This window comes from Cajanus cajan, chromosome 7 (assembly GCF_000230855.2).
Source record: "Cajanus cajan strain Asha chromosome 7, NIPB_CcT2T_4, whole genome shotgun sequence".
NCBI lineage: Eukaryota > Viridiplantae > Streptophyta > Magnoliopsida > Fabales > Fabaceae > Cajanus > Cajanus cajan.
Genome location: NC_138523.1, coordinates 54,794,829 through 54,821,985, shown reverse-complemented (window position 1 = coordinate 54,821,985; position 27,157 = coordinate 54,794,829). Strand labels below are relative to the sequence as shown.

General features: G+C 27.9%; 1 protein-coding gene across 1 annotated transcript; it reads left to right on the top strand.

Annotated features, from left to right (window-relative positions):
• The first annotated feature begins 10,053 nt into the window (after window positions 1-10,053).
• Window positions 10,054-13,001, top strand: LOC109812805 (transcription factor DICHOTOMA). Its single transcript, XM_029273037.2, has 2 exons — window positions 10,054-12,005; window positions 12,097-13,001. Coding segments are annotated over exons 1-2 (1,122 nt in total). The 5' UTR covers window positions 10,054-10,884; the 3' UTR covers window positions 12,098-13,001.
• Window positions 13,002-27,157: the final 14,156 nt, after the last annotated feature.

The following is a 27,157-nucleotide window of genomic DNA, read 5'->3' as shown; positions in this document are numbered from 1 at the left end:
ATATTTTGATATGTGAAATGTTTTCTACGTGATTAATAATTAGTTACACGTCAAATTTTCAATTAAGTAAGAAATGAATAAATTCTATTAAAATTTGAATATTAAACTCACAAATGTACCTAACTTTAATATATCGTAAAATTTGGAGAATAAAATTAAACTATTAGATGCATAGGAATTAAACTTATAATATATTTATAGTGTATTTAGATGAGGAATTTAAGAGAATAATTTTTTTTTGAGAAATTTCAAATATTTTGGAACGAAATGTAATGAGAGATTTTTTTAAAAATTTAAAATTCAAGTATTTGATAAATTCTTTAAAATAATATAATTTCAAATTTTCATAAAAAAAGTAAAAATTTTAAAATTTCATCTCCCTATTCTCTCTTCTTCTTTTTTCTTCTATTTTCTTACCTCTCTTTTAATGTTATAAAAAAAATATGAATTGTTTTTCTTATTTATTTAATATTTAATTTTTATAAATAATTAATATTATCTAATTTTAAAAAACTTATCAAATATTTAAAAATTACATTTTATTTGTTTTATAAAATTTAATTTTATATTCTAATATATATATATATATATATATATATATATATATATATAAAGGGGTTATAATTACACCGGTGTAATTTTTACTAAGTATTATACTGCTTAATAACTTTATATATATATATATATATATATATATATGAAATCAATTTTTTCTATACTTTAAATTGAATTACCTTATCCAAACTAAAAATTTAAAATTTGAAGAATTTGAATTAATTTATTTAAACAAAACATTTAATAAATGATGAAAATTGAAATCAAAATAATTTATTTAAAAAATTTAAATCCTTTATAAATTTTTAAAATATCCTATCCAAACACAATATTAAAGATTTTCAAACTACCAAAAGTATATTTTACATTTATGTAATATAACAAATATTAATCATTTATAAAATATAATGTATGTTTCTTTCCCTATAAATATCTTGTTTCGAAGGCATGTAAACACCAAATATATGGACCTCTTTCAATGGAAAATCAATTTTCTTTCTAATGATGATCGGTTGTGCTTAATATATATCAGTAAGATGATCACATGCAATAAAAGTAAATTGTGGCTTCAAACATGTATTTTATTTATAAAGTAAAATAATAATTAATTATTACTTGGGAGTTGGGACTGATATGTTAATACTTCTTCTATTTTTTATTTATAGTCATTTTTTGACATTTTTTATTATTATTATTTTTTTAAAATTAATAACTTATTAAATTTTTTTATTCTTGATAATTAATGTGTATTTACTGAATAATGTGTTTATTCATTTTTGATATACCTATTTTTTTTTTCAATCACCTAAAAAATATAAAAAAAAAAATAATTAAGAAATATTTTAAAAAATTAAAATATTAATCATTTTTAATTTCTATGCATAAATCTTAAATAAAAAATAAAAATAAATAAAAAATAAAAAAACAGAGGAAGTACATATGAGAGGATTGTGATTGAGGGTTGGAAAAAAGATGCGGATGATCGAGTTGTAGTAAAGATATGAAACATTAGTTTCTTGTATGCCAACTGTGGCTTAGCTATCAATGCAATTATTGCTATGCTAAATAGCCGGTCCACTATGAGACCCTAGCCTGCATATAGCTCATTGTGGGGTTTGTATCGCCCAACATCCATGCTCCCTTCATTCCCTTTTTAGATAACTTAGCAAAATCTTAAATGACTAATCTTTTTTTTTTTTTTTTTTTTTTTACTTCTCTTCACAATATTTTATTTTAAACCCATTATAATTAATCTAGATTCTGTGCAAATTTCGCAAAAAGTGGTCCAATATCTGTTCGCTCCGAAGTAAACTCTTGCAGGGTTTAGTTCAGCTGGTGTGCTAGTTTCTTCTTCTTAAAACCAAAAACAGAGAGAGAAATAACTGTTCGCTCCAAAGTAAACTCTTGCAGGGTTTAGTTCAGTTGTTTCTTCAAGATTAGTAATCTTTTTTGGAAGATGCGAAAGCACTCAAATGAGCTAGTGACTTCTAATTAAATGTGTTTTTAGAACTAAAAAAAATGTGGATCAACGGTCTTTTTCTACATCCAACACAAATAATAAAGAGTACTTTTCCATCATTTAATATAATTCTGACTTGAATGTAAATCTTAAATGGACATCCAAACATACCCTATCTAAGTTTCATCTATTAATATAGTTAACATTAGAACTCCTTGTTAGTACTAATTTTAAAAAGATTTGACCTCATCGCCATTTAGATACCAGTACTTATTGTTTGAATAAATTGTTTAATAAACTCAAAAGTAAAGCAGTTTGAGTATAAACATTCAAATTACTGTTGGCGTACAAGTAACAAATTCTCATTTCTAATTAAAATTGTACCTTGAAAATCAAACATGAAAAGAATCCAAATTAATTGATTATAGACTATAGAGCTACCTTAGTTTTTAAATAAGTAATTAGAGAATGCTTGGAATTGCAATTCAGACATATTTAAACAAATTAGTGAGTAAACTAGTTTGACAGGGGAATGGGTGAAATAACAATTGTTGAATTGAAAATGTTAAGAAATTAGGTTGACTTGGCGGGTCAAATTGGTCCAAGTCAATAGGTGATCCGGCAGATTTTTTGAATTGGTGTGTTGTATGTTATAATTTTTCTGATAATTTTTAAAGTGTAAAATTTACAAGTTATAATTTATATTTCTTATAATTAGAAAATAGCTTGCATATTGATTATCTAAAAAAAAAAATACACGGTCATCCAACCAAAATGTATTATGTATAGTAAATATATTGACTCTCCTCGATGGTTTTAGGATGAAACAAGTTCACCAATCACCATGCACCAAAATATCTATTTGTTGAATTAATATAAGATTCATATTATTACTACGTACCTTTCAAAGTATATCACCATTATTTCTTGGCTAAAAATCTATTTTGGTTCCTTATAATTTTTTTTTGTTTTAATTTAATCTTTTATTAATTTTTTGTCTCAATTTGGTCCCAAACTAATTAATTGGTTTCAATTTAGTCCCAAATTAACTAATTAGTTTCAATGTGGGACTTTCTGTCCAAATTGCTTTAACGGTATTAACTTTTAACCACGTGGACGCTACGTAGATGCATACTTGGATGCCATGTGGATGAGAATTTTTTTGAAAACACCTGGGCCCAGAACGGCCCGTTCTGAAACCGGAACGGACCGTTCTAGGTGCACTTTTGGTGTGTTAATTTTGCATCCGGAACGGCCCGTTTCGGGTACAAAATTAACACACCGAAAATACAACCAGAACTGCCCGTTTCGGTTTCAGAACGGACCGTTCCGGTTTTATTTTATTTTATTTATATATAAAATATTAATAATTTTATAAAATATATATTATTAATTATATTTTAATTATGTTATTATATCTAATAAAATAAATATATTAATATTTTTTTATATTTTATTTTATTATGTTTATCTTATTAATTTTTATCATTTTATTCTTTTAATCTTAAATAAGTTGCAAAAAATTATAAAGTGATATTTAAATATTTTTTCAAACAGAAAGAGAAAAAGAAAAAATTATTACTTTATTTATAAGACAATTATATTTTATAAAAATAAGTAATTTTAAAATTTTTACCATAAAAAAATATTTTTCAAAATTATTATATTTTTTAATAAAATTAATCAAGAATATTGGTTTAGTTGCATTTTTTATCTCTCAAGTATTACAATTGTGCAGTTTTGTGATCTCCAAGATTTTAATTGCATAATTTTAGTCCTTAAAGAATTACAATTGCGCGATTTTGGTCCTTCAATTTTTAATTGAACAATTTTAGTCCCTCGAATATCATTATAGTATGATTTTTGTTTCTCCCATTAAAAATTAATAATTTTAATATATATATATATATATAATGTTTTAAAATTAAATAATTATTTATCTATTCAAATTAACGTATATTATAATTTTCGATATTATATCAATAATATTATTAATATATTTATAGATAAACTAATAATTTGATAAATATAACTTGTTATATATTAATATACTTTTACAAAAATATAAGTATATTAATTAGAAATATATATCTGATCTTATATATTTATATTTTTGTAAAAGTATATTAATATATATTAAGTTATATTTATCAAATTATTAGTTTATTTATAAATATAGTAAAAATATTATTGATATTAATTTATCAGTAATATTAAAATACTAATAATATATAAATTTTATTTATTTAGTAATAATAAATATATCATTTGATACATTAAAAAAAAAATATACGTTAATTTAAATAAACAAACAATTATATAGTTTTAAAACATTATATATATATATATATTAAAATTTTAAAATTATTAAATTTTTAATGAGAAAGACTAAAATTGCACAATTATGATATTTGAGAGATTAAAATTGTTCAATTAAAAATTGTGAGACTAAAATTACACAACTATAATCTTTTAAGGACTGAAATTACTCAATTAAAGCTTTAGAGATCAAAATTGCATAATCATAATATCAAAAACACAATTAAGTAAAGAATATTTTATTCACAGTCTTGGAATGAGCCGTTCTGAATCCAGAACGGGCCGTTCTGAAAGCAGAACGGGCTGTTCTGGTTTCAGAACGTCCCGTTCTGCTTCATTGGTGGTGTTTTAATTTTGCAACCAGAACGGCCCGTTCCGGTTTCAGAACGAGCCGTTCCGGGTCCAGGTGTTTTCAAAAAAATTCTCATCCACGTGGATGCCACGTATGCATCTACGTGGCATCCACGTGGCCAAAAGTTAACTCCATTTAAATAATTTGGACGGAAGTCCCATATTGAAACTAATTAATTAATTTGGGAGTAAATTAAAACCAATTAATTAGTTTGAGACCAAATTGAGACCAAAAATTAATGAGGGACTAAATTGAAACAAAAAAATATTATAAGGGACCAAAATAAGTTTTTAGCCTTATTTCTTTGTCTCCCAAATCAAGGTCGATCATGGACAATTCTTGTGTCTTGATCGTAGGGGCAACCGTCCAGATTCATGATTAAGATGAACTCATTTTTTTTTAAATTATATAATTTTGTTATAATTTTATATTATTTTTAAAAATAAATAAAAATTATAGCCCTTTATATATTTCCTTTTTTTTTAATATTTAAATATAAAATGATACAATTATAATGTCTTCTTTATTTTTATTGTTAATTTTTTATGTATTACATTTATAAAAGGGTAAAATATTTTTTTTATCCTAATTTTTTTAAATCTAGTTCTAATTTCTCAATTTATTTTTGTCCTTCTAATTTGTAGATACATTACTATTGATCTTTAAAATTATTTATATAATATTTTACAATAAACGATAGTATAAAAGTAAATTTAATAAAAAAAAATATACTATACCTATTTTAGATATGTTAACATTCTTATTTCTTTAATATAATAAAACATACGTTATTTTTAATTAAAAATTTAATACATTGTTTGGTCTATAAATTTTTTGAATTTTTTTAATTAGGTCTCTAAATTAAAGATATTTATAATTGAGTCATTCATCATTTTTATTTTTGAATGTAGTTTTCAAAATTAGATATCTATTTACATTTTGTGAAATATGATATATTTTTTTCAATATCTTTATACCTGTAAAATTATTCCTACATGTCTAGTGGATTTTAATTTACTTATATTTTCATAATCTCTTTAATGATAACAATTATAGAATAGTAAGAAATTTTAACTAGTAGAATTTAAAACCTAATGTACATGAATGATGATATTAAATAGTAATATTATATGATTGTCTAAGTATAAGAAAATAAAAAAATATCATGTAAAATTAAATATCACGAATTATAAATGAACCTCTAATTGTAGGGACTAAATTATAAAAAAGATGAAAAGTCAAATTATAAAAAAGAAATAGTTTAATACCTAATTAAATATTTTTAAAAAATTATAAATCAATTTATATATTAAGTCATAATTAAATCACATATATATATTTTTATATTATAAATATTTATTATTTCAAATTATTTATATATAATGGTCGATATTAATGGTTTCAGTTACAACCCATGAAATATTAAAATCAACCATGTCTCTAGCTATGGACTACTATACATTGTTGATTGAGTAGTGTCAACCACTTTGCATTGTTGTTGAAGACGTGTTGGTATACTTCCATCACCCAAACCTCTCTCCCTTTCCCACAAGTTAGGGTTATGCAATGGATGCTCAATGAGAATGCAAGAGTTAAGGGTTTCAGGAATAGAGGTAGAGACATGCGAGTTCATGAAAAGGCGGCAACATTAACCCCAATTCTATCATCGTCATTTTCAAATCTATACACTCTTTTCCTTGTCGATTAGGGTTATGCGATTGGATGCTCAATAAGAACGCAATAATTATGGTTTCAAGAGTAGAAGTCATCATCTCCAACTCTATCACTCTTGAATCTAACTAAAACCTCTTCTCTTTTGCTTTCACAAGCATTATCTGACACACTAAAAAAAAAATGTTACACATAGTAATATGTAAAAAGTATTGTTATAAAATATATATATATATATATATATATATATTTATATATTTATATTTGATATATATTTGTAATATATAATTTTAATATTAATTTTAAATGAGATTTAATAATATTTATCATGTATTACTATAATTTATTCTTACATTTTTTAATAATATATAAACATATATTATATCTATAAAATAAATAAAAATAATTTTTAATAATGAATATTGTGTTATGATAGGATGCATGTCATTGAAAGACAATCTTTTTTAGTGACACTGGTAAGTCCCTTCAAATCCATTTCTTTTATCCTTTTTTGTTATTATTAATTATTAATATATGATTGTTTTGTCAAATTAAAATGTGGGTTGTTTAGTGTGTCTATTTCTTTCTTCTTTTCTATATAAGATTCCATTTAGTTATGCTAGCAGCTTGTCTATGGAGCATCAATGATATACTATAAAAAATTATATATAGTAATATATAAAAAGTTTATATATATATATATATATATATATATATATATTGACATATAACTATACATAATTTTAATATTAATTTTGAATGTGATGTAACAACATATTTGACGTGTCATGTAATTTATATCTATATTTTTTAATAATATATATTCATATTTATAACAACGATAAAGGCTATGGTGTAGCATCATTTTTTACTATTAGATTCATCTAATTATTGTAGTAATATATGCATCCTCCACATCAATCCCTCCCCAACTCCCTCCATAGCTCGAGTTGATAATTTATTTGAATATGATAAAATTAAAATAAACTAGTAATTCTTCAATGCCACAAAAATACATGAAGTGTGTCCTATCTTCCATTCATGCTAGAAAATCAATGTATTTTATTATTACAATTAACAATATAATATCAATTGTAACAATAAAACTAAATATATTTTAAAATATTCAAAATATCTTAATCTTGATTTTTTATTTTCGCTGTACACCTTACTTATATATTATCTACATCCATTTAAGAGAAGATTAATCTATTAGTTTTCTTTCTTTTAGATCATGATATATGCCAGTTTTTAATATTTTTAATTTTCAATTTTAATTTTTAATTAACTTTCTATATTTTAATAGTTTTAAATAATTTTTTTTAGATTTTATTTCTTTGCCTTTTATAATTTTAAAAAATTTTATTTAGAACATTTATATTTAAGACGTTCAGCATTTTACTAAAATTTACAAATGCTCATATATATATTCACATGATAATTCACTAGTATAAAAGAGACATTTTACATATGTTATTTTAGACTTTTTATGTCGGAAAAAAGTCTGACGTCAATGCGGAAGACGTAAACTTACGTAAGGTGTTTTAGCCGACTAAAATTACTTCAGACATCCTCCACGTTCGACGAAAAATGGTTGACAGACAAACAAAAAAACAACTTCAATTCGTGAACACGTCCAAAAAATACCCAAATACTTCAATCCAATCGAAGAGATAGGTCTAGAATAAAAAATGGGTCTTGTTGCCGTGGACTGTGAACGGAAAACGCACAAAGGTCTCGCACCGCTGTCGCCAAAAATCGCTGAAGAGGAAAACAGTGTCAAAACACTCGCGTGCAGGAATAAAACAATATTTTTACACAGAAAGATCAACACACGCATGAAAGCACTAACCTCAATCCGTGAAAATGCCTAAATGCTTCGACCTAATCGGAGAGATAGGTTCAGAATTAAAAAAAAAGGTCTTGTCGCCGTTATTATCGCTGCTCACCATGACCGAAAAACATCCAAAGGTCTCATACCACCGTTGTCGGAAATCGCTAGAGGAAAACAATGTGAAAACACTTGCGTGCACGAAGAAGACAAAGGTGCTGGGGGGAATAAAACAACCAATTTACGTCGGGCCAAAAGGGGTCCAACGTAAAAATTGAAATCTACGTCGAACTGTACTTCATATTCGACGTCGATTTTAATTTTTACGTCGGACCCCCTTTGATCCAACGTAAAAAAGTTTAGATTAATTTCAAAAATGTCATCGTATATATTTTTATGTTAGGTATTTTTATGACCAACGAGAAAACGGTAACGTAAAAGACTGATTTTCTACTAGTGATTGTTAAATTTTTTTTACAATAATAAAACAAATAGACACATTAGAAGTGTTCATGATCTATTTCGTCTCATGAATTTATAAGAATAATATAAGTTAACTTTGAAGAGTTTAGGTTTTTAAAATTAAACCTAATGTATTTTAAAAAGAAACTAGTATTTTAGCATGTGTAATGTACAAACATATTTATTATATATTATATAATTAAATTTTATGATAAATTATATATAAAAATATTATATTTGAATATATAAATTATATTTAAAATAAGAATACATAAATATTTTTAAACATATAAATTATATTTTTAATTTATGATAAATAATTTGCATCGTAGAAAAAATATTTTTTATTTATTGATAATTTATTTTAGAATACTAAAATTTAATTAATAAGTGATTATGATAAAGAAAAATTAAATTAGATAAGAGATTAAAAAAAATTCCAACAAATTTCTTGATTTAATGAATAAGACATTTTATATATATAACACAATGATTTTACATCTTAATTATAGTTTATACTTTTTAAATTTTACAATTTAATTATACATGAATATTGTATGCCAACCAATTAGATTGATCTAATCTTATATCTAAATATTGTTGGATGTTAATCAATAGAAACTAAATTGAAATGAATGATTTTATAAAAAAATTAAGTCTAAAATAGAAATGATAGTAAACTCATTCATTCCATTGTGTACTACGAACACTCCCAACGCACTTAGTTTTTAGAAGGAAGTTTGACAGGAAAGAAAAGTAGAGAATAAGAGTGCCATTGTTTCGTGCTCTCATTTTCAACCAACCGAAACATGCAAACTCTTGACTAAATAATGCATAGTATTATAGGCTTTGCCGTTGAGTCTACACCATACAGCAATTTCACATGCACTTATGTTTGGCCCCAAATCAACCAATGACAATGCCTTGTTTATGGAAAACCTCTTACCATGCATAAAATATCTAACAATCTAACTCTGATATATTACAAAGTAAGTATGTTTTCAGTAGAATAACTATATATAAAAGTTACATATAAATAGTACTGGCTTATAATTAATTTTTTTGTGGCAAAGTATTCAATTTGCATATTATTTTTTATTTACATCACTTGGTTTTCCATATTAAAATCAAAGTACTATAAAATACTTCTAGATCATTCAGAAGTCTTGCCAACTAAATCAATTATAACTTAAACAAATTAATTGAAGTGATATATAAACTTATGATATGCAATGTCACATTTTTTAAGCACCTACGTATTCATATACTAAATACTATAACGAGTACATTAACATCACTGTATCGATCCCAGGGAAGCTGCGCAATCGCTGTCAGAGATGAATGAGCTTTTTTCGGGATTGAAATGAAGTTATGTGGGCGCATTCAAAAAGAACACTAAGTTTTTAGTCAATTTGTACTATTTTCAGCTTTTGAGAAAATGAAAATGTAATTTTTTGCCTGACGAGTTTGTGTATTTGCTGTTGAGTTTATACAGAAGAAACAGGTGAGCTATTACAGCCTCTCACCTACCTTTTACACTTCCTGTACGGCTCAACTTCAAAAGTTCATTACCTTTCGGATAAAACCCATCAAAACTATATCCACAAGGTTAGGGCTATTCACTTTTTCAAATCTAATTCTCAATTAACTACATTTCTAATTTAAAAGCTAAATCTAACTAAGCACCTTTTAGATTTTTCCATTTACCGATCTTCGTTTTTCTCACTTCCTTATTCAATGCATGGCAATTAAATTTTGTGTAGCATTGATGTCCCTGAATATGGCACAAACCAAAAAGTTATTTGTGTCCTTTTGATCGATGTGCTGCCGTGATGCTTGGGCCGTATTTTCTGCCTCTGCCCTAACCCAGATTGGTAGTAATATAGTTGTATTCACAAAATAAATGAAACTATGATCAAAGTACTTCATTGGCCTAAACTAAATCTCCCTTTCCGTTGTCCTCACTTTCCTCAACAGCATACAGTACTCCTTTAAAAATAAATTATAATAATTCTTTAATGGTCATGATAGTACTTAGTACTTAGTAGTAGCCAGTCTCCTTTCAAAGATAGAGATGGGGAATCTCAGAAAATGATTATATAAGAGTAGGACTGTACTTGGACCGTTAAGTAGGAGCAGAGAAGCAACCTCTGTGTTATAATTGTGATCTTTTTACTCATTGCACAATAGCTAGGGTTTTCACCCACTGAAATTGGTTCCAATTCCAATCTGCAGATGTTCTCTTCCACATATGACTCCAACCTTTTCCCAACCTTTCCCTCGTCTTCTTACCCTTCCCTTCCTTTTCTCATTGATCCTGAAAATGATTTTGCAAGCAACACCTTTCTTGATGACCCTTTTCTTGTTCCCTTCGTTCCCACTACGCATGATCCTCCATTCCCTGAAGAAACTGTTGCCAATTTTGCAGTTGCAGACTGCACTGCCATGCTTGAACATGATGCAAACACTAACTATGGTTCCCACTATGGTAGCATTTCCAATTTTCTCACCCAGAAACCAGCCGTAGCCAAGAAAGACAGGCACAGTAAGATTCACACATCTCAGGGTTTGAGGGACCGCAGGGTGAGATTATCAAGCGAAATAGCCCGCAAGTTCTTTGATCTTCAGGACATGTTAGAGTTTGACAAACCGAGTAACACCCTTGAGTGGCTCTTCACAAAGTCTGAGAATGCAATCAAAGAACTAGCTCAAAGTAAGAATAGCGGCAGTAGTAGTGGGGGTGACAAGTGCTCGTGCGACCCTTCTGTGGATTCAAATAACAACAAATCATTGGTGGCAAGTGGGGGTCATGGTTCTAAAGGGAGGAAGTTGAAATGGTCACAGAGGGATGATGTTTGTGTTCAAACAAAAAAGGAGTTAAGGGAAAGGGCAAGAGCAAGAGCAAGAGAAAGGACTTGTTACAAGATGTGTAGCAGTAGAAGGGTGCAGCAAGAGTTTGATGAGAGGTGCCCTGCAACTGCAACCACTCAAATGCTGCACCAATTGAGGTCATCCATTCAGCCTGAACCTGATGATGCTTGCGCAAGATGGGTTCAACCTTATGACAACCCTTATGTCATCGATAGCGAAGCACCGAGAGATGGCTTTAACGTCATTGAAGAATCTATTATGATAAAAAGGAACATGAGGCCGTCATCTTTGATGGCTTCTCATCACCAAAACCAAAACCAAAACCTTGTGATCCCTAGGGATGCAAGTTTCAACAATAATGAGTACTGCGCGCCCCTATTACCCTATTCCACTCCAAACTGGGATACTAGTGGCCTTGTTAATGGATGCTCTAACTTTTGTGGAATAGGCTCCATGAATCTATCAACATGTTTCATGAACCCGTGGTATGTTTTTAATTTTTAATTCTTCTTCTTCTTCTCAAATCACTGCTTCAGATTTTGAACTTGCAATGATTTTAGTGATTTTTGCGTCCAGATTTGTAGAGGTTCATTCAAATCTTTGGAAATTCTTGGGAGGAGTGCATCAATCAGAGTCGACACTAATGTGCTAGTTTTCGGTAAAATCTGATCAGAATGAAATCCTCGAGTGTGCTTTGCCTTGTAATCATCATCCCATAGTTCTGTGTTTCTTCTCTCTATCAGCAACTTTTTCTGCCCTATATTCCCATTTACAATGTTTGTACTGATTCTTGTTGATAATCACCCAATGGCATGTCAAAGTTCGCATAAAGGTTTGCTGCGTCCTGCGTGCATTATATCTGTCCAATATTTAAAGTGTGATTTAACAAGTATTATCAAAAGTGATGAAGTCACTCGCTAGCAGCTTTATGCTTTTAGTTTTTTATTTATGTAATTGATTTGCCTTCTTTGTGAAAAGCAGTGATGTACTTTTGGTGCAAGGGTTTACAAGAATCAGGAGAAAACTATAAAATTTCAGCTTTGGTCTCCAGTTATCTTTTTAGATGTTGTGGATTTTCTAATTGACAATATTTCAGCTCACGAATTCAAGCATGGATGAATAGTCAATCACGTATTTCACAGAAGCCCTGTGATGAATCATACCAAGAATCTCACTAGGTGTTATTTTGTTTTAATCAGAAAATTTAATTTCTGTGGCAATTTCAAGTTAAAAGCTTCTTATTTTCGTAGTTTCATTGAAGCAATGGATAAATAAATATTACTGATTATAACTGACGGTTTGGTGAGTAATATGTTAATTTAGTAATAACCACAGAACATATATATGGTCAAGAATATTAACTTGATTCTTTTTTTTTTTTTTGGTGCGTAATTTGATATATAGCTATTGAAAATTTTAACCCTTACATCATAATACAAAATTATGGGTAACGAACACTGAGATCACTATTAATCATGTACCAATGTTACCATGCCAAGCATTGATTCCTCTGAGCCTGTTAAATATTCATGCATGCTTGAAGTTTTAGCTTTTAGAAGATTATGAATAATAACTTATCCATAATATTTCCCTGCTAAGTTGCTTTGATATTCAAAGGGATAGATCTGTTGATCTCTTTTCAGAGGTAATTGATAAATGGCTACAATCCATTGGATAACTAGGATGTTTTCATGTTCTGAACATAATTAAAATGGGTGCTTAGGGCATAGGAAATCATGCACCCAAATTGTTATTACTATGTATACAATCTATATTACAACGGCAGTTCACTTCTACTCTATTTAGTTTCTGTTTTTCTTTTCATTTCTAGTCATCTCTTTATATTAGGTTTATTTTACAAGAAATGGAACTTGGATCAGCGGATTACTGATGTTCTGATTGGAACATGACTGTATCTTTCCGAACATAATCTCTTGAGAAGTGTGGTGGTGTAATAGTTCATGACCTGATGATCTTTCACAGTGTTTTAAGCTTTTTGAAATCCTGTGCAATTATTATTTTGTTGTATCAAAGAGTTGTTACCACAACTTGAATTTGCATATGACATCTATCTAAATTCCATACCCATCACAATCACTTGAGTCTTGAGCTATGTCCCAGGGTAGGTGGAAATCCTGTATAATTTTTATTCTTCGCCTTCCTACAAACTGGTATTATATACATGCTCAATAATATTGTTACAAGAGATATCTCCTGTTGTGTTTTGAACCTGGTCACTGTTCTACAGTTGTATTGTGACAACTTACAGGGTTAATAATTAACCATGCTGTCCAGTGTAACAAGTTGTCAACAAGTAACTTCAATTGATTCTATATAACAATGTCTTCTTGAACCTAAAGCTCAATGAACTGGTTTTAGGGAAAAAGGAACAGATGTGATGAAGTTTATGATCATAAGCAAGCACACAGAATATTGGATATATATGTTTAATTTGAGCTTTCATTTTGACAGGATATTCGTTTGGAATTTTACATATTTTGATGTCATCTTCAATGGAGAGCTCGACAATCTCACAGGCCCTAATTATGTAAGGAATGAATTTTTTAAATTAATTTTTTTCACATATACTTGAAAATGAAAGTATATCAAGATTATTTCAAGGGTTACACCAATATAAATTAGAAATGAACTTACCCATTAATTATTCTTAGATTTGAAGCTTTAGAGACTTGTTTTGTTGGAGCATGTTTTCTCTTGTTCTCTGCTAATGTCTGCTAATGTAGGGTTTCTTGCTGTCTTGAACATTGGAAAGGTTGCTACCCATTTCTGCAAGCTGTAACCTCAGTTTTCACATCCCATCGTTTTTCTATGCATTTCCTATATGAAATTTAGGTCATTTGAAAAAAGAAGATATATAAAATATAATAGTACGTTTAACGTTAATTTGAATTAAATTAATGACAAATGTATTCTTACTTTCTTTCTAAACCCATGTTATAAATTAACGGTCAAAATATTCAGTTAAACTTAAAAACGACTAACGAATCAGGTTGGTTAAACTAACAAAGAAAAGAATAAGGTTGATGCCAAAAAAAGATTTCGCTTTGATTCCTATGATCATTTATAGGTATTAACATACAGTCATTGTGACTAGTAACAAGATTTTTTGAATCGAACCCACTTTTCCTCTCTTATATATACCAAAAATGAAAAGTAACAAACATCTAAACCTTTTTGTTATCGATTCTTGTTTAATGGGTTTTGTTTTCCTTAGGTATAAACGTTTAGTGGAATTTATCATAAAAAAAATATATTTATAAGAAATTGATGTTGTAATGATTGAACTGTACATTATTTTTATAAAGAGAAACTAAAAATAATGTCATGACATTCAAAAGTCAGAACATATTATTACAAAGTATCAACAACGGTCCATTGTGATGTTAGAAGTCATTGAACTCATTGACTAGCTAGAAAGACCAAGTGTTATATTATTACAATTATGAACTATCTCTTAGGTTAAGTATTTAGTTCAATAGTATTTACTAATGACTAAATCTTATTACAATATCAGGTGTTTCCAGGTAATTAAAATAATAAAATAGTGTTTTGTTAAGACATGTTCAAACAAAATGAAGCATAACATATACATATGTTTAGGGTTTTATCTCTACACATATATGGTTTTATCCTAGCAGTGATCTTTAATTAATTCCGGAGTTGCCAAGGATGTGTCATGTTCAACACTGCAATGTTTTGACAGGAAGAAAAAATGAGATATAAATGCTTTAACAGCAGAGTAAGTTCTCTAGTACGACAATAGTGAACTCGTGCTACGCAAATATTGACTGAGAGTTCTCTTAGCACAGAAATGGCTTTTTTCCTGAAATATATATCAATTCCTTCTTTTCTTCCAATTATACTTGTTTTCCCCTCCACAACTGGAAGCGTAAGTCCAAAATTAATTTTTCCCCATTCATGCCCCATATTCGAAAGGAAATTTCTTTTGTTACCTTATCTCCAACCCCACACAGATTCAATTGGTTCGTCCCTGTCCTCGTATTGTACCAACAACCACTCGCGATCTAGTTAAAGCAATCATATCAACATTCAAAACATTATATTCATTCTTTTTTATATTTTCATTTTAAAACACTAATAAGTTGTGTATGAAACAACGGGTGGCTTCAATTCTGGTATTGATATGTAGAACCCACCTCTTCAACGGTGCAAAGTGCAAACCCTATATATTAACACTTTTATTATTATTTTTTCATCTTTTTTTATAGCATTATATAATTTATCATATATACGTATATCTTTGTATGGAGTGTCCATATATCATTTTCAATTCTTTAAATTTGTCTCACAGTTGGTCCCCGAAACACAGTCAAGCATTAACTAACCCACTCGTCATAGGACAGATGCCGAGTGGAGTGGTTCAAATTTACCTACCCTATCCATTGCTTTGTAAAGCCCAAGCATCTATTCGTACTATCATGGTCTAAATGTTTCATACAACCAAAAGATCCAACCATAGTAAAAATCAACTGCACTTCGATGTTACAACTAGCCATACTATACCTCGTGTGACAGTTTCTTTGCTCTTTTCGTGGCAAACAAAAATTATATTTAGTAAATGATCAATTGGCCAAAACAAATTCTAGAAACTCATTTGACGAGCAAAGCTAGCAGCAATTAATAACCTAGTTCAATTACTTAACCGGGATAAGCATCCTAACAAAAGGGAAAACCTCGAAAGGGAAATAATCAAGTACAACAATCAACATGTTTGAAAGTTGGTTGAGTGAAAAAAGCCAGGGTAGGGATTTAGCTTAATTAGGATAACATATAGCAGGAGCCTCACAAGTTTAACATCCTATTAGGTAGTCGATTTCTTAACTCTAGCTATATAAAAACAAAATTCATGCATGTATAAATTAAATACGTAAAAACGTACAAAGGCTTGTTTCCTATTAATTTTGTAAAACAAATAACAAAATGACCGTAATATAATTTTCTAAGATTTATTAAATAAAAAAACTGTTATAAGTAAACCAAATTAAACTTCAGAAAACAACAAAAACAAGCTTTCTTTTTTAATGAGCCGAACCTACACTAAAATTATGCTTATCAAGTTAAACCTAAATTAGCTAGGCTTATTTAGCTTGACTTAATTACTCACTTTCATACTTACATAAAACGAGGAGAATTAACCAAATCCTAGTTATATGCATTCTGTAGATCTTAACCTTAGTAAGCAAAATTGTTTATCAAAGTACCCCTCCTAGGATTTCCTCTTACACATGAATTGATTCATGTTATCTAAACTATTTTATCTAAATGATCGCAAATTTCACTGTCCCAAATAAATATGGTCTAAGTTTGGATTCTTATATTCACCCCTTTCATGTTTTAAGCACAAAATGTTTTCATAAAATGATATAATATATATCGTTATAATTAATTTCGAGCTCTCACTTAACTCAGGAGTGTTAGCTTTGCTGGATTTATAACATTATTTTAGAGAATACTTCTTGACTTGTGTGGCATAGATTACAAGTCTGCTGGCCTCTTTTCCGAAAGATCCACATTCAATAACTTGCATTTAACATTGAAGATCATCTCTTAAGTCTTCAGGAAGTTGAAAAAAATAATTAAACCCATATCATTTGGTTAATAAAACACCTATTTCACGACAAGGAACCAAATAACAAAAAGACTAATGGAAATAAAATGTTAAAAAGTCTAGGATTTATTGGCCACTTACAAGGACCCGTCGGCAACAAGGAAAGATCAAACTTGCTCAATCCTTTTTCAGTAGGAGAAAAATATCACGCCGACAATATATTTCAAAGAGTTTAAGCAACATTTTGCTTATCTCACATCACACCAATAGATCCGTTAGCCCTCTTCATCCAAAATGACATGTCTTAAAGCACATTGCATCTGCCATCAAGAAAGAGACTAGAGCTAGCACTTGCCTAGCTTTTAATACATAGAACAAATTAAATAGGGCCATTTTCGCCAACTTGGCACACCCTAGTTCTCCTTGCAATCTTTATAAACTTGCTCCCCAACCAACGTTCAAATAGATCTATTAACTCTTATATAGTTATTAATTAATTATATGTAACTGGACTTCAATAACCACTGTCAAGATTATATATATGGAATTAATGACAATAAGTTGAATTTTGTATATGGAATTAATGACAGTGAAGATTATATTATAAATAAAAATATTTAAATTTCATTGAAAAATGAAAACACACCATATATATGTTTGATTTTTTTAGTTATGAAATGTTAATTAATTTGAAAAGGAGAAAATATTACTTCTTAAGTAATTAACAAATAAATGTTTTTGCAACTTAAAACGCCTTGCTTGCTTGCTAGGAATGACAACGAGATGGATACGAGTTTTACTGTTTTCATTTCCATTATACTTATCCTTGTCTCTATATGATAGGTATGAGATTCGTATCTCCATCCTTGTCCTTATTGGGTATTGGATATACTCGTATCTATCCAAAAGTCAATTTAAATATTTTAAAAGAATATTAAAAGCAAGAATTTCACACATAGTAATAATAACAAAATTACAATAATTAAGTTTTCACTTGACATAAATTTAAAATATATTAAAAATTACATAAATATCAAATAAATTTAAAAAAATTAAGTTTTTAGAAATTTAAAGCGAATACAAATATAGGACGAAAATGTGTATACTTATTAATTATCGTCTCATACTTGATTTAATAAATCGGATATTACTTGTTGCCATACCTAGTCAAACTGAATATTCTCTGTTAAAGTTAGAACGGATTCAAATATTACACATAAATACGGATTTACTCATCATCCTTATGTTTGCATGTCTTTCTTCAATTATAGAGTACTCTATTTTTGTTCAAAGCCTTATAGATGAAAATCGTGTAATTAGAACTTTTAAAGATGTTAAATTATTTTTTGATATGGAAATTAATCATTATAAAAAAAATGAATATTGAGTTGAAAATTGAAAAACAACAATTATATATATATATATATGATTATTTTTTGTGCTAAAAAGTTAATATATTTGTAATAGAGAGAATATTATTTATTAAGTAATAGTAATTTTTGGTTTTTAAAAATATTATTAGCAGATAAAAGTATTTTTAGGACCTAAAACAAATATATTAGGCTACCCTGCTACCTTCATGCATTATTTTTTTTCATTATAGAATATCCGGCTTCATATCTTCCTTGGGCTGGGTAAGAAAAACATTTCTTCCTGAGATTGCTCCGCCAATAAATTTGTTGGCTCAAGGAATCAAATTGTAATGTTAAGTGAACTGACCATTGCTAAAATATTATCATAAACTAAAATATTTTTTTTATCATAAACTAATTCTCTTTTATCAAATAATTTTTATTTTCTTTTTATTTCTTACCTACTTCCTTACACTTTTTTATATTTTATTTTCTTTATTTCTCATCTTTTTTCTTTATTTCTTTCATCTTTACCAAACAAATCATTAAAGCGTGTTGGATAAGAAGGAAATAAATAGATAAAAATAAAGTGTATGAAAATAAATAAGAAATTGAATAAAAATAAGGCCATTTGGTTTAAAAGAAATAGTAAAAGAAAATGGGAAAGTGAGAAATAAAAAAGAAAAAAATATATTTAAATTAAAATAATAGATTTTCAAAAGTTCATAATTGATTATCTAAAAGTTATAATCGATTATGAAAAACTTAAATGATATGTTATATACACACTGGCGCTGGTTTTTTATTCGATATAATGGATTATAAAATTTCAATTATTGATTACTTTTACATTCTCACATGAAACACTATTCATTTCCTTCAAACATGCAAAGAAATAAAATTAAAAAAAAAAATGTGAGACTCGTATGTTTTATTTCTTTCCTCTATCATTTTTTTTTAATAAGATATACCTCACTTTGTAGACGATTTTAAGGTGAATCATAATAGGTGGTCCAATCACCTCTAACTCAGCCAGTTCATCTACCTTGACTCCCCCTTTTCCTATTGTCTCGCCTCAGAAGCCTTAAACCTCCCATCTCTCATCTCTCCCTCCACACGCCACCTCCTCATCTAACTCTTGTTAGATTCCAAACACGAATGTCTGCTCTACAACAGACTTGGTGGAAGGGCTCTGTGGTAGTAATGGATCTAGTGGAGAAGCATTGTCGTTGTTAGCAGCGATGAGATTTGGTTGAGAGGTTTCAATCGTTGTCAGACAACAGAAGGGCTTCCAAAAGGGAATTTGGTGGCAGGTAGATGTGGAAGAAAGAAGGAATATGCTGCGGAAAGTGCACCATAATAGTACAAGTATGAGATTATTCTGAGGGTTCAAAATTGATGCACCATGCATAAACTACATGAAAGGATGGTTCATAGTAGCTACTGTCCAATTTTATTTTATTTTTTGTCTATCTCTTTTCTTTCCTTACTATGTTTTTACCGTTTCTTTACAACCAAACAAAGCGTAAGAAGAGTTCGTGTAAGCATGGGTTGGAACTAGCCTCAATAGGCTCTTAAAATAGGTACTTGAGAACAAATTGAAAAATATCAGCTCCAATTTGGGAGTAAAAAGCAAGCTAGATTGGAGCAATTTGCAGAATGTATGGAGAGGAAGTGTTACTGTAGAATGACATTAGTGGCTGTCATTTTTAAGATTATATAGAAATATATTGTTTTCGTATACTAACTTTTAGGTTAAAAATATTACGGTTAAAATCATTATATCGAGTACATCTTGTACTTTACTCGCTCTTTTTTTACAATAGAATTATTTGTTTGCCTATAAATTTTTTTTAGTTAAAATCAGGTGTGAGAAATTTCATTTTGGTAAATATTATTAACCTCAAATGCATGTGATGTGCATATAGTGGCATGGTCATGGAGACATTGAGTAGGAATGATATCATATCCCAGCATGGGCAGGTGCCTATTGCCAGAGTAATCATCACCAGCTACATGGATCCCACCCTAAAGTCATACGTCCTCCGAATCCTATCTTATCAACTGTTTGTTTGATTTTTCACGACACTTGTAATAAATGTAATTTCTTAGCCATTACTTGAAAGGTTGAGAGAAAATACAGAATTTTTTGTATTGTTTGTGTTTGAATAAAATATTTTTTTCCCTTTGGTTTAAAAGTATATTTATATTAAATAGTTTATTTATATTAAAAAATCTATGCCCTGTTTAATGCAATGATAAATAAATATGCAAATAGTGTTAAATATCTATTATTAGTATATTCAATATAAAATCATGCTAAATATGTAATTTAGAGTGGAAAAAAATAGTTCTATTGCTACTTTTATACTCTTCATTTGTTTTCACTCAAACTTTAACGTTGTATATCTATTTCTAACTTGTTTTAATTCTCTTCTATCAAACAAAGATTAATAAAGGATTCTAATTAGTCATTTTTCTTTTACTGTAGGTGCACACCAAAAGTCATACATGTAAGATAAATTAGTAATTTCCTAATAACCTTAACAATAGAAATGAATTTTTTTTAATGTAAGAGCTAAAATATAATATTTGTTACAGTAAACGAATGAAAGAGTTATTACAAAAGTTTGTGCAAGTTAATTTTAATTTATACAAGAAAAATGATTTCTTTTACTTTTTTATTTTGCTTTTATTTTCTTATGAGTACTTGTTAAGAAAGTTATTCAAACTTGAATAAACATTTCATGTTTATATGAAGACAATATAGAAATTTATAGTGTTAAGTAATATATTCAAACTGATTGAATAAATTTTTCATGTTTATATCAAGACAACAAGAAATTTAAAGTGTCTCCATGTTTTGATCAAACAATTCGTCTTTACAAGACATAGAGGGTGACTTAAATTAGTTTGAGTCTTATTGTTGATTTCCATGATAACTAGTAATTATTATGATTAAATTAGTGTAAATGTGTAAAAATAATAGTCACTTTATAACTCGATTTTATAAGGTAGGTAATGTTAGATCCAAAATTTACATTCTAAAATGATATCATGTCTATTCTAACAATTGTTGAAAAGTGTATTATATTATTTATTATCAATCATTATCAAAGTACATGTAGATATGAATCAATATTGCAAATTTTACAATTAAGATATTCAATTATCGGCATGAGAGATATATTAGACATCTTAAACCAGATTTTTACTTTACAAATTAATTTTATAAAATTGAATTAGAATCTTGATAAGACATTATTAGCAAAATGAACTCGGTCAACTGAATAACATTTTTTATGTTGGCCAGGCAATGAAACTATGGATTGCAGTCCTTACATTTATGATTTGCAAATGCTTATTCAAAATAACTATTCAAGCAAAAATTTAATAACAATAGAGTTGCAAGTTGCGACCAAATAAAAATATATATTATAGACATCACAATGAAACGAAGAAAGATTTCAGATATGAGACTTACCAAGATGTGATTTCAGAGTAGTATATCGCCAGCAGCAGAGGCCACGATTATACCATTCAGAATAAGTGACTAAAATTTAAAACAATAATATTAAATAAATGTTAATTACAATCAAGAGATATCAAAAAGTTTAGAAAATCCAAAAAAAAATAAAAATAAAAACTAAAGGTAAATGGTAAATGGTTCTTACCCAGACAGAAGCGCCGTTAAATCTTACATGGCTTAGGCTTGCTATCTCGTTGCCTGCTCATTCAAGATCTTTACGTTGATTTATAACAAAAGAGATCAAGAAACGTGATTATACTATTGCAGAGATTTTTATTTATTTTTGATACACATTAATTAGCAGCAGCAATCATGATCAACTTAAGTTTAAATCCTAAATCCTAAATTTTAAATTCGATGATTAGATGATTAATTTTGAAGTAAATAGATCTTTATATATATGTAGATGCTAAAATACATAATCGCTTAATTCCTTTTCTAATAATTTATGACTTGTACATCACTCTTAATGTGAAAATTGAAAACCTAGGCTTGAAATTTTCTTAGTAGCAAAATAGATCCAGAGTTTTTTTTTTCTTTAAGAGGTTGTTCCTCTTTAAACACCAGCTTTAAATGTCCCAATATAATATAGCTCTCAGGAATGAAGAAGGTGACTCGTACAGGAATTTAAAGAACCAACTTATAACGGGAAAAAAAAATGCTTGATTTATGCTATTACAGAAATTTTACAGAAACGTATGATGCAAAAGACATGGAATAGTGCAAGTCTTTTGCAGTGAGTGAGTATGAAACAAAAAGAAAGAAGCTCGTGTTCATGTTGAGAAATGGCAAAGAACACGAATAACATACCAGGAGGGAAATTAACATGATCAGAGCAAATAATTAGGAAGTGGGTGTCATGCACAAAACAGTGAAATACTGTACTCCACCGCTTGACTCTTGAGACTTCCGACCATACTCATTGACAAGAGTTATATCATCTTATAATTATCTCATTTCCATATATTTCTTTTATCACCTCATTAATCATATTGCATCTTTTTTTTTTTTCTCTATCCCGGTTGAAGTAATAAGGTTGAGGGAGAAGAAATATTTTTTTGAAAAAAACATGGTTGTATTTATTAGGGGAAAATGGGAGAGGAAGAAAATAAATAAAATACGGGTCGCCCACCTCTTTATTTTTCACAATTTAGCACAAAAATTATACAACATACATGCTTTCTTTCGTTAATAATCAATTCTCGATGATTGATGATCGATTATCAACATTTCTTACACATTAAATAGTTTATTTTTGTTTATTAAATCAAAGGAAAAAAATAATTATTTAACATAAAATTGATTTTAAAAATACTGTTTTTTTTATCTTTTTTTTCTTATTTTTTTATTTTCTTAAACCAGATATTTTTATTTTCATTTAATTTCTCACTTATTTTTCTATTGTACGTACAAATACAGTTATTGGACTGAGAAAGCAAGTATGTATTTATTAAAATTTGTGAAGAAAGTGATTGAAAGAAGAATGCAGGCCCAGGGTTATATCATATATAACCTTGAGAGAGCAAGAGACAGAAGAGTAGGGATATAGAGAGCATGATTGGTTTGAAAAAGCAGAGTCATAACTATAATAACCTGGAGAGAGTGAGAATGAGAGATTTATAGGGGGAGAAGAAGAGATCTATTAGAATACAGAAATGAGGTAGTAGTAAGTAGACTAGTTGTTCCAGTGTACGATTTCTGCATGTTTGGTTATCTGCAGAAAAGTGCAAGCTATGGCTTCTTTAGGTTCTCTGGAAAACAGAAGGTGATTGCGTCATTCTTTAGGATGTGATTTTTGCAATTTGCATCTTATGTGAGTTTGTCTCAGACTGGACAGAGGGAGAGAGAGAGTAACTAGCACGTCTATGGCAATTCAAGTAATGACAAAATATCATATTTAAAGAAAATTTTATATTATTTCATGCCAAGAATCCATTTCTTTCTCACAACTCTCAAGCCATCTTTATTGCAGGAAGATGGTGCCAGATGATCCATAAATAACCTTGTCATTAAAATATACAATACATTTCTCCTTAATTAAATGGATTTTAAAAAACATAATCGCAATACTTTTATGAATTTCTCTTTGGTTTTCGGTCAAGAAATATTCTAATTCACTAAAAAGAAAAGAAAAACTTTGCTCCATCTTTAAGAAAACAGATCTAATGCAAGACATTTTAATCCTTAACAAATATATTTTATTTTAAATTAAATTTTAAAAATAAATGGTAAAAGTGAGGTAATCATGTAAAACAAAAGGATTCAATATACAATTGAAAAAAGATTTTTGAACACTCAAGATTTGTTTACATACCTTAAGAGAAATAAGAAGAGAGGATAAATAAGTGAGATTGATGTCCGATGATATATATAATAAGAGGAGAGAAATAAGCATAAATTAAAAATATCAATGAAGTGTACTATTGGTTTAAGTGTCTAAAAACATTACCTACATAATTAACTTACTTTAGATATGATCTCTTATTCACTAACATCATTCGTAAAAGAAACAAATTTATCAATTTAATTTGTAAATAAATATAACCTAAACAGACTACGTATGAAAATCATTAAAAATGGTCTCAACAGTTTATGTTATTGTTATGCTCATGATGTAGTTATTAATAAGTATAATTTAAAATTAGTTTGTATATAAAATCCAGACAGATTCAATGGATGAGGTGGACTGCCCGCAAAACTATTTTTAAAAGTATAACTTTTAGTTATTATAAAAATTATATAGTTAATAATTTATAAGTTAATCGTGTATCACTTAGAAACAATATGTACTAACAATAATTCAGATATATTAAATTTTATTTTCAAATACAACAGTATATTTATTAAAAAAAATGGATTATTTATTTAATGATATTTAATTTATTTTTTATATTCTGAAAATATTATTGAATAATAATATGATTTTTTTAAATACTTTATCGTTTGTAATAAATACTTTAATGTTTCTTTGTAACTAATAATGTTTTTTATTTAGCTATTATTGATCGATTCATTTAAAGCTATGTACGTAATGATAATCTTGAGTGTAGGGTTAAACTAAAGTTTGACTACCTTCGGGATAAGTCTAACGATAAAACTTATTGATGTTTATATTTTTTTAAAAGATTCTTGAACTTAATACTTGTTAATCATAATGGAATTAAAAGATTAAAGCATTAGGGTTAATTAAATCTTTTAAAATTAATTTGATAACTCTAATATAAACTAAAACGACGCTTAACAAAAAATAGGAGTATTAGATTTACATTTCGTGTTCCACCCTGTTTTTGTGTTCATCATACCAACGACTGTTGTGTTGTCTTACTGCAACAATATCCAATTTATGGAAAATTACCTGTCTAATCAGTATCGTTATTAGAATTAAAGATGGCATATTATATATAGTTACTTGGGTTTAGGGTATGAGAAGTGGGACTTACATCTGATTACCATGGACTTGAATTCTGATATATATAGTTACTTGTTTTGACGTTGAATGATGGTTCCAAAAAAATTCATGTGTCAGCATTATGTCATTTAGTTTGCAATGTAAACTGTGCATTTTGTTGACATCGATGATCACATGGGAAATCAAAGTTCAATAACAACCCACATTTTCACAAACAATGACTGCGGTCTGTGGATACATCAAATTTCACTTTTCCTATTTTTCACAACCAAAAAATTCACTTTTCTTTATCACTAGTATTACGGTATTATTAAAAATTTGTTTGATCGGATAGAAATACAGACAAAATATAATGAAGAGCAAATAATTAAATTAAACAATTTGTTTAATAAAAAATGTATCAAAAGAAAGATTTACGTATGTAAATCTCACATCCGTAAATTCCTTTGTAAAAAGCAGGATAAATAATAAAGAAATATTAATACATTTTTATTTTTACACTTTTGTCTTTCATAAGTCTCTCATCCACTCTCACATCCAAAATAACAAAGACTTTTATTTAAATGGTACCACATTCTATTCAAATACATAATTTCTTATTCGAATGAAATCTAAAAAAAACCTTTAGTTTATTGGAATGGCGACATATTTTATTCAAATACATAATTTCCTATTTGACTGAACCGTCAAAATCCCTATAGGTTTCATGTTCCTTATAGTCTCATATAATAACTTCAAACTGAAACCCACAAATCTAAGCATACTGAATGTTAGTTTGATTTCACATGCTGCAGAAGAACATTGTAGGTTTCATGTCCCTCGCCAAAATCCTTGACAACCACACATGAGCAGCCAGTTACCTTCTTAGTTCATAATCAATTTTGTTTTATTTGAATGGGAGTACATTTATTTGAAGACATGATTTTCTACTTTACTCAAATACATGACATTTTATTTAAATGAGTCAGATGTTAACTAAATAAGGGATTGTTTATTTAAATAAACATGTTTATTTGAATAAAACCATTTCTAAGAAATTGCTTCATTCAAATAAATATTTTTTTAATAAGCAACAATTTCATTGATATGTAATAAAAGGGTAATATTGTAGTTTTTTTATTAATTATGATTTCTTTTATTTTAATCCATTCAAACCAAACAATTTTATAATATTATTTCTCTTTTATTTCTTACCTATTTATCTTAAACCAAACAAACTTATTTTCACTCTATTTCTTACATATCTCTGCTCACTTATTTCTTTCTTTTCTATTTCTCTTCACTCTATTTCTCACTCATTTCTCTCCTCACAATCAAATACAATGTAAGTAATTGATGATGGATTGTGTTCTAATATATGTTTTTGGAATATATTCATCAAGAGGGGTGTAATATTTTATTGTGTATTGAACATTCATACTTCATATTGTTATGATATTATCTACTTTTAATTTAAATTTTCATAAATTTATTTTTAGTTGCCATTTAAAAATATCAAACCAATTAGAGTATATGAATATTTTATAAAAATTTGTTTTTTTTATTCTAATAATGTGAGAATTTACTTTCATTTCAACAATTTCCTTCTCAAACAAAGAATTTAATATTTCATTCAACGATCATCGGGATATATTTATCAAAAGGAGTATAATATTTTGTCATATATTAGATGTTTATACATATATTTATATTAATATAATATTATTCACTTTAAATTAAATTTTCATGAATTTATTTTTTTATTACCTAAAAATATT